A 9,981-nucleotide genomic window follows, 5' to 3' on the forward strand; every position below is an offset into this window, starting at 1 on the left:
GAAGGAAATGTGGTCATACTGAGCTAGTCGGCTGCACAGCCATTAGTTGAAATCCTAATTGCAGTTATCCTTTTAAAGTCATCCTAGTGGCCATCTGGTGCCTGCTTGGCACTAACAATAGGCCTTTTCATATGCAGATACTATACTGATCCTTCTGGAACTTTCTGGCAATGCAACGCAAAAGCCATTGGTTCAGGTTCGGAAGGCGCTGACAGCTCTTTGCAGGAGCAATTCAACAAGGTCAAATATTAGACTTTATTTTCTCGTTAAACTGCCATATCTTTGTACAGTTTGCCTATTCTACATGGGCTTTAGATATTTTCATTATCTTAACCACCTCTAACCCCAAACACCCCCCCCCCCCCTCTCACCATCCCCCCGGGGAAAAAAAGTAGAAAGCAAAAAGTAAATGACAATCGGCTATGACTAGTGTGGTAGTTTAGCTATTTCTCGACCCATGTAATTGGTATAATATGATTCTGAAAGCTGATCTAGGATGTGTTCAGTATGGAGGAAAACATTTTCTGGAAAATGTTTTCAAATTTCCCATGTTCCGGTTGGTCAAAATTCTTGACAAACATTTTCTCTAGGAAAAAGGTCCTTAAAAATGAGGAAATGACTTCCCTAGTGGAAATAGGAAAAACAAGTTTCACAAATGGCATTCCACATTGATTGTGTCCTCCCCACCCTTCAACACACACCTCATCTTCAACCCCCACCCCCCCCCCCCCCCCCCCCAAAAAAAAAGAACCCCCCTCTCCCGTCCCCACCTCCCAAAATATTATCTCACTTTAGAATAATATTTTTTGCTTACGTACCGAACACAAGAAAATAAGTAAAGAGATCCACTTATTTTCTTGGAAATAACACACCCCTGAAGTGTATTATTTGCTATCTGCAGGACCTTACCCTTAAGGAGGCTGAAACAATAGCACTGTCAATTCTGAAACAAGTGATGGAAGAAAAGGTAAGCTCCGTGACACTGCACCTTCTTATCATTTGTATGCTCAACTTATACAATTGACTAACTGCACATGTTACAGGTGACTCCCAATAACGTTGATATTGCAAGGGTATCTCCAACTTATCATCTCTACTCTCCTTCTGAGGTGGAAGATGTTATCACCCGCCTATAAGAAGAAAGTGCTCTTGTTATGCTTGTACCCATTTCTCTGTTATGGGCAATGTTTGCTTTCAATTGTACTAGAATTGTGAATTGTATTTGCCCCTTCAAGCATGATACATTGTTAGCTTTGAGTTAAATTTCCCTTCAAGGACAAAGCTCAATCCCTTTAGATTGCTTGATGAAATTCCATATAATGGGATAGATTATTTGGTGACAATGGTTATATTGCATGGCAAAGCTACATTTTCAAGTTGATTTGTTCTTTAAGGACGTGAATCTTTATTTACATGGAGACTTGAAATCCTTGATGTCATGTAGAATATGGTTGAGGTAGAGAGAATTGTTTTGAGTGGGGGAAAAAAAAGGTGTTTATGTTGTGAAGCATTTCAGTTTCCGCAAAAATTGGTGTTTTTGGAAACAAATTCGAAGATAATTTTCTTGAAAACGACTTCCACTATACAAGCATTTCTTAAGAAATTAACAAATTACGTCTAAACCTAATATTTATCTCAGTTAGCTCGCGCCCTTCTTGTTTGAGAGGTCAAAGAGAGTCCGGAACCAAAATTACTTAAAAAAAAAAGAGTGAATCGAAATATTCGAAGTACAAAAGTAATTTTAACGCATGAAAATTATGCGTTAAAGGACTTAACGGAGACGGACCCATTAAGTCTTTTAACGCATGATTTTCATGCGTTATTGGATGCTTTTTTTTCTTTTTTTTTTTTCTTTTCTTTCTTTTCTTTCTTTCTTTCACACTTGTTTACATACTTTAGCCATAAATTAATCATGCTTTGAGACTCCAAAACTTTAATATTTTATATAAAACCCTATTTATTTTTGTACGATTAATATGGTAGGCTCAACATCAAGGATACACAAAACTTCAGATTGTCGTTTTAGTGGTTGAAAAGTGTTCGAAGTTCATTTTTGTTTGAAGATTTGTTGTCATTAGCTCTAGTTATTTATGTTTTAGGGTTTCACGTTATTTTTATATTAATGCGTAACTTTAGTTTTAGTGATTATAACTTTATTTTTATAATCAATTAACAAAATATCAATTCATGATCAATTATTTATGTGTATTTTTTTTTTTTTTTGCGTTATACCCTTCAACCCCCAACTAATTGAAGTCCGCAACTTAAATAACCCAAAAAGTGGATTTGGGTACCAAAATAACCCATTAAAAACCATTTGCGCACTAATTTATTTGTAAGTTGGTGAAATTTTAAATGGTCATAACTTTGCGCTTGGATGTCCATTTGATGCGATTTTTTTTTTGGATTTTGGGTATTTTTTCGAGATCTATGCGTCTGAACTGCCGCAAGGCTGTTCGCCCACCCCGAATTTTCCAAAAACGTTCGTTATCCCATTCAATTTCAATTTTCCCCCAAATTCGTGCGCAATTTTCATTTTTTTTTTTTTAAATCTAATGGCAAAAAATATATTTCAATTCCATAATCCCGTGATAATGATGTTTTCAATGTCAATTTCAAAATTCCAAATTCAATTTAAGAAAACAAGTTAGATAGCATTAGTGAACATACAAAATAATAAAAAATGTCTACATTGTTACTTTAACCAACTTGGCTTGGTGGTAAAGCGTTTGGCTTTTGACTTTTTTTCTATCTCATCCACCAGGGATCAAAACTCGGCGGAAGCATTGAGAAGATATTATTAGTAAAAATGAACTAATTTATTTAACGATTAACATGGGATAAACAAGTAATTAACATGGGAAAAACAATTTCAGAAATAAATATATTAACAATGACATAATTAACAAATATTAACAATGCCATAATTAACAAATAATTAACGGAGATCCATGGAGGTGTCGTATTTGTAAATACTAAATTATTCATTATTCTTGAAATTAACTAAAATTTTATATCTAATTAGAACTTACTTAACTAGGATAAGTTATGGAGGATTTAGTTAGTTATTTTGAATAATCCATGATATTGTATTGTTGATTATAATTTACTTAACTCATATAGTTAAAGTAATAACGAACAAAATTTTATATTAACTAACTAATCCTTCGTCAAAAAATTATGTTAACTAACTAATCCTTTTTGAAAATTATGTTAATGATGTTCAATCCAAAACTAAGGATTTAGCTTATCGTTTGTAATTCAGGATTTAGTTTATCGTTCGTTATTCGGGATTTAGTTTATTATTCGTTATTCGGAATTTAGCTTATTGTTCGTTATTCGTTAATGGATTATTTTGGTACCCAAACCCACTTTTGGAGTTATTTAAGTTGCGGACTCCAATTAGTTGGGTGTTGAAGGGTATAACGCAAAAAAAAAAAAAAAAAAAAAAAAGTTACACAGAAATAATTGATTATGAATTAATATTTTGTAGATTGATTATGGATTGTTAATTTGTTAATTTTTTATTTATTGTTAATTTATTTATTTGTGAAATTTCCAAAATAAAGTTACGCATTAATATAAAAATAACACGAAACCCTAAAACATAAATAACTTAAAGCTAATGACAACAAGTCTTCAAACAAAAATGGACTTTGAGCACTTTTCAACTACTAAAACGACAATCCGAAGTTTTTTGTATCCTTGATGTGTTGAGCCTACCTTATTAATCGCACAAAAATAAATAGGGTTCTATATAAAATATTCAAGTTTTGGAGTCTCGAAGCATGATTAATCTATGGCTAAAGTATGTAAAAAAGTGTGAAAGAAAGAAAAAAAAAAAAGAAGCATCCAATAACGCATGAAAATCATGCGTTAAAGAACTTAATGGCTCCGTCTCCGTTAAGTCCTTTAACGCATGAAAACTTTTGTACCTCTTTTTTTTCCTGGGGTATTTTGGTTCATACCTCCTTTTTTTGGGTTATTTTGGTTCCGGACTCGTCAAAGAGTTGCATACTGCAACAGGGATTATTGTAAGAGATATATGCCACCTTAGCAGCAATATGTTGTTCACTTTTCCCATCTCAATATTTCTAATTGTGTTCTTCGGAACTGATTATATTGTTATCCTCAAGTAATACTTGGAAGAAAGTCTTGTAATTTTGTAAGTGATATTTCAAATTTTCCAATTTGATTTCATCCCCTTGGAGATACCAAGATCAATATATAATTTTGCTTTGAATCTCTGAGCAGACACTAGATGTGGAAACATCATAGTTAATTATCATGTCACATCATATTACTTTCTATACCTGAGCAATCAGTTGAAAGGAAAAACAAGTGATCTCCATCTCTAATGACATCTACCTCATCTATTTCTACATCTTCTGCATTTACAACTTTCTTGAGATTGTAGTCCCCAAATCTTTGACCTGCAATTAAACCAAGTTATCATGAAGTTAATTTTACTCAAATTTGGATATACAAAATCATCTTCCCATTTTGGTTCATGTTAGTAATTAGGTTTCTCGATGAGTTAATGGCCTGGTCACTCAAGTTATACTAATTAGCCATTAAAGTCACTTATGTCCCAAAAGTCATCTAACTTTGGTTAGTTAGCCTCCAATAGTCATTTTAGCCGGAAATATAACTTTTGGTACTTATTTGATGACGTGATAGTTGTAAGCTTTTAGGAAAAAAAATATATTAAAAAATGAAAATCAGGACTAGCTCGTATTTATTTAGGAACCGAACCCACTCTAAATGCGACCTAATCCCTGACAAACCCACATAATGGGTTGACGATCGTGTATAGTAATATATGCCTAAAATTGTCAAGTAGGGGCAAGAAGTATTTCTGGCCAAAATGACCATGGAGGCTAACTAGGCAAAGTTTGATGACTTTTTGAAGAAAAAACAAAGATAAGTGATTTTGGTAGCCAATTACTATAAGTTGAGTGACCATTCAGTCCATTAACTCGCTTCTTGATTGTCTAAAAATCAATAGCGAGGTGGAAAATAGGCTCACCTGCTACTCGGAATAGCTCTTCTAGTGTATAAGGTAGTATTATTAGCTTTCCATTCTGCTCCTTCAATGAATTGTTGTTCTTTTTCATGTGAATGGTAACTCTCTTGTTGATGTGTTTTGACCCTTTTGTACCACTTTGACTTCTATTACCTGAATAAGAAGAACAACATGGGACCTCATTTCTTGAAGGCTTGAATTGTCTGTTCCTTGTTTCTTCATCTAATGAAATGAAATTACCTTTCTGCTCATTTAATTCACTGTTACATCCATAACTTTCACCTTCATTTGCTACTTGTTTCTTTTCTCTAGCTTCTAAATTTTGGATATCTATACTAATCAGGTCACTAGGATTGGTTGGTGTATCTTGTTGTGCAACATGAGAACAGCCTTGGTCATTTGTTCCTCTATTTGACCAGTTGTTGAAGACCAAACTCGAGTCACTTTCAACATAATCAAAGCCTCCAAATCCTTGCCGTTTCTATTTATCAAGAAAAAGATCAAGACAGTTGAGTCATATTACACTTTGCTCATAAAAAATAAAAATAAAAAGCAAGGGAGATCAGTTGAAAACAATTTGTTCATATCCTTGTACACGTACCAGAACAAGATTTCTCATTATAATCCGTTCATCTTCTGGATTGACGCGAAGAATGTTCAGTAATGTTTTCCTGCTAAGGCATAATATTTGAGAAATTTCAGTTGTTCTAACAGCATATGGTTGTGACCTTCCAAATAAAACGCCTATTTCTCCAAATGACTCTCCAGCAACAGCCTTTCCAATGATCTGTTTGTGGAGAAAAAATAAGTTAAGCCATATGTAGAATTCTATATTTGAAATGGATATAATGGTTGTTGGGTGTTATACTTACTCGTTCATGTCCATCGATATCTGCTAGGAAATCCTGCAATAACACATAACTGATTAATAACACGAATAGCAAATCCGAGGGTACTTCAAGTAATTGTTCCAAAATAGTTGACTTACCAATGCTCCAGAGACTATTATATACAAATCTGTTTGAGCCTCATTTTGTAAAATCACATCTTCCTTGGGAGGGAAATATTCAGCTTCCATTTCAGGAACCTTAAAAGCAGGAAAACAACACCACATTGTTTGAATAAATATTAGTATGCCAGTGGTACAAAATAGCTTACAAACGATGACTATGGAGTTGGGGGCTGGGGACAGAGACAGATTCTGAATTTAAATTTGGGAGTTTACTCTGTATAGCAGTCCACCAAAATAATAGTCAGCAAATGTATATGTTTTGTATATTAATGTATGTATAAATTTTTTATACATAACTAGAGTATATTTTTTGTATATATGGCTGGCGGTTGTAACTATTTTTGGTGAGCAGCCAAATGTGTAATTTTACCTTTAAACTTGATGGATTTAACCTTTACGTTTCTAGCACGAATCATAATATACTTTGAAATTACGGGTCCAGAATTTAGAATTTAAGTGATTTTTCACATATATCTATGTTAAGTATCGGAAATCCTCGTTCAGTTGAATTCATTGAAGGGTAGCAGTATAGAACAGAAATTACCAGTTGGAAAAGCAATTCCCTGGAAACACCTTGGAACAGACTGATATTTTGAACTATTGGCAAAAACCGGTAATGTGCAATGCTTGATCTGATGGCCTTTGGCAGGACATTTATGGTCTCCTTTTGTTGCAATGCTTCAGTTTTGAACTTGAGACAGATATGTGACAAAATCTGTTCTTGTATCCTTGGTGACAACTGATTTCGTTTCGCAAATTCTTGAGCTGCTTCCACTTTATCCCTCTGCACAACGAAAATCTCGAAGTTGAATAATTTTTATACGATCAATGCATTTTAACCGATTATGTACGAGTTTAAGCACATATTCATAATTACCTATGTAGGAGTAATACCATTTTTGGACAGCTCTAAGAAATAATATCCGGAAAATGTATATGTTTTGTATATTAGGTATAGATATTGCATATAATATACATATTATATACATAAAATATACATGTAATATACATAAATATACAGAATATATATATATATATATATATATATATATATATATATATATATATATATATAATCAGTTTATATGTTTTATATATTTTGGCAAGCATCCGTAAGAAATGTCGGTGGACAGGTCAAAAATGAAAAACGTTGTGTAGAAAGAGGGAAAGAGAGTATACGAAATTTCTAGTGTAGCCGGTCCAGTGAACTACAAGATTTGTCATGTTTCCAATGATGTAAGATGTCAATCCCAAGTTGAATAACATGTAAAAAATGTCAAAGAGCATCTCCCTTGGGTTCTCAGCAACCAAGTCTCCATAACCAGTTGTTGTTAGTGTAACAATAGACCAATAGAGTGAAGTTATATATCTGTCCCAAAGGCCTTCTTCCTTGAAGTTGGGATTTGCTGCACCAATCCATGTTCTTTTTGTATCAGGATATCTATCTGCAATCACATAGTTAAAGCATCCAGCACAATGCACTGCAAACAAAGTTACCTGAATACAAAGAAATGCATATTCTTAGTGATGAATATCCAGAGTACCGATCGATCTTTAGAATTTTACGCTTGAATAAGTAGTGACTTACAGAGATCAGTTTTGCACATCGTGTCCAGAAATAGTTAAAACGGATGTCCTTCTCAAGCCTGAAGGAAAATAAAAACCAGCCTTTTGAGTATTTGGCTCATGCAAGCATTAAGGGTGTGTCTGGTATCAAGGAAAATGATTTTCACCAAAAATGTTTTTCCGGAAAATAAGTAGGGTTTCCTACTTATTTTCTTGTGTTTGGTAAATAAACAGAAAATATAATCCAAAAACATTTGTATATAATTTAGGCAAATACTATTAGGGTTGGCATGGGAGGCTAGGGGTGCGAGGGTAGTGGGGAGGGTGCTATGGGGTTAGGAGTGGGGGTGGGGTGGGGTGTGCTCGAGGGTGGATAGCTTAGAATGTCACTTATGGATTTTGTTTTCCTTATCATTTTTTTCATTTTTAAGCAACTTATTTTCCTAAAAAAATAATAATTATTTAGATATTTTGACCAACCAAACACGAAAAATTGAAAAACATTTTTCCTCCATAACAAACACACCCATGTTTTTCATGATGGTGTAGAGACCAAATACTACTGCGTATTTAACTTATATATACTATCTTAAATCATTTTTTACAGTAGCGGTGTAAAATATGCAATGATCTGACCTTGCAAACAGGGCACTGACTCTTCTAAGACGCCAAAGTCTGAGCATACTGAGCAATTTAAACCCAACTCCACTTTCTTTGTGATCAATAAAGAAGAAAGCATGAAATGGTAAAGTGGAACAAACATCAAATATGAACCAGGTTGATAAGTACCTGTTAATCATGTAAAAATTCAAGTGTTAGAACTATAACTTTCAGAGAGAGAGAGAGAGAGAGATAGAGAATCTTTTAATGTTAATATTTTACCTCATTGCTATCTTCTTAGGATCATCAACAAGAATATATGATTCTTTATCAAGATAAGCCATAAAGAAGTTAAGGAAAATGTCAATAGCAAAGAGGCAGTTGACAATGTTGTCAAAGATGACCAAGGCATCTATTCTGTATATCAGAAATGCAGACTCAAAAGGCGTAATCCACGCCGTGTAGATGACAAATATGAGTAGAAACATCTCCCAAGCCCTGCAAAACATTGACAGAAGCTTCAAATTTTCTATTAAATAGTAGTAGAAAGAGTAGAGACGGATTCAAGATTTACCTGTAACGAAGATTGAAGGGCGAAATGATATACTTTCGAAGCTTTGCTTCTTGGTTGATTTTGGTTCCAAGAGAAGGAAGGAGATCGCTGGAGAAGAAACCAGAGTATTTATCATAAGAAAATAACATTGCTGATTTTTTTTTTTTTTTTTAAGTCTTATTTAAAAACTAATCAATTGATGGTAAAGTCCCTTTTGAAGAGCCTTATATATAGATGCTGAAAGTGAAGCTGTTGACTGTTGCTAAGTATAGTCAACCTCATCTTTTTCTGTAGAATCATTCTTTTGATATGCTTTGAAGTTATGAAAACTGATTATTGCAACTTATGTACTGGTATCATTAAGGGGATGAAAGGAAAAGGGGAAAAAAAAAAGGAAATGTAAATATATACTTTTCTATAACAACCCTCCTCTATGATAATAATTCACTATAACGACCTACTTTTTTTGGGATTATATTATATTATGATCCCTTCGTTTCAAAATATTTGTCTTGTTATATTATTTAGTGTTGATGGGTTAGCTTAGAGGGAAGAAAGTTATTTTTTTCATAATATAAAGTCACTATTTTCAAAGTAAAGAAAGTCATATTTTGTTTTCAGAAAAAAGTCGCTCCTTTTTCCAGAAAAATGTTACTCCAAATGATATGTCTGTTACGAAAAGCTTCTTCGAACAAATGCGTCTGTTGCGAATAGATTTCTAAGGTACTATAAATATCTGGTACTGCTTCAAAACAGATGGACAATTACAGACTTTCTCTTCTTCTCTCTATTGCTTTCACTACAAATTGCTACATTCTGTTCTTGTGGGAAATTCGAATTAATTGCTGGTATTCGAATTTCAGAGTCTTTGTAAAATCCTGAAGGAATTCTGCCACCATCCCTGCAGCAACGAAGTGAGAGGCTTAAATTCCTTAAGGATAAAGATTACTCTATCAAAACCGGATTATTTCTTCCCCACTTCTGAAACTATTTTTCTAACATGTCTTACTTTCCGTTTTAGTCAGTTTTAAAAAGAATATTTCCTTCTTTTTTTGGCAACTCTTTAATTCCAACTTTTCACATGACATGTTTAAGACCACAAGATTAAAGGGTATTTTAGTACATTCTATATATCTTTAGTTAACAACCATTCAAAAGACTGTTTTACTTTCTTAAACTCAGTGCCAAGTCAAAACCAGAAAAACATTTTGAAACAGAGGGATT

The 9,981-nt window shown here is 33.4% G+C and overlaps 2 protein-coding genes across 3 annotated transcripts in view; one reads left to right on the forward strand and one right to left on the reverse strand.

The window, feature by feature from the left end:
- Window positions 1–1,379, forward strand: part of LOC132609222 (proteasome subunit alpha type-5-like) — an 11,776-nt gene extending 10,397 nt beyond the window's left edge. Inside the window, exons 7-9 of the mRNA XM_060323098.1 lie at window positions 138–240; window positions 902–967; window positions 1,044–1,379. Coding sequence (XP_060179081.1) covers window positions 138–240; window positions 902–967; window positions 1,044–1,136 — 262 coding nt within the window. The 3' untranslated portion in view covers window positions 1,137–1,379. The remainder of the gene's footprint in view (window positions 1–137; window positions 241–901; window positions 968–1,043) is intronic.
- A 2,883-nt stretch (window positions 1,380–4,262) lies between these two features.
- Window positions 4,263–9,115, reverse strand: LOC132609223 (potassium channel KAT1-like). Of its 2 annotated transcripts, XM_060323100.1 has the most exons (12): window positions 8,779–9,115; window positions 8,487–8,702; window positions 8,241–8,393; window positions 7,627–7,684; window positions 7,218–7,535; window positions 6,583–6,822; window positions 6,015–6,113; window positions 5,899–5,931; window positions 5,628–5,813; window positions 5,267–5,507; window positions 5,030–5,179; window positions 4,263–4,433 (listed from the first exon to the last, which is right to left on the reverse strand). In XM_060323100.1, exons 1-12 carry the CDS (start codon window positions 8,904–8,906, stop codon window positions 4,291–4,293), a joined length of 1,965 nt encoding a protein of 654 aa, XP_060179083.1. In that variant the 5' UTR covers window positions 8,907–9,115; the 3' UTR covers window positions 4,263–4,290. The 2 variants fall into 2 exon arrangements, with proteins under 2 accessions (XP_060179083.1, XP_060179082.1); XM_060323099.1 differs by having other exon boundaries at window positions 5,030–5,507.
- Window positions 9,116–9,981: the final 866 nt, after the last annotated feature.

This window comes from Lycium barbarum, chromosome 9, assembly GCF_019175385.1.
Source record: "Lycium barbarum isolate Lr01 chromosome 9, ASM1917538v2, whole genome shotgun sequence".
Classification (NCBI taxonomy): domain Eukaryota; kingdom Viridiplantae; phylum Streptophyta; class Magnoliopsida; order Solanales; family Solanaceae; genus Lycium; species Lycium barbarum.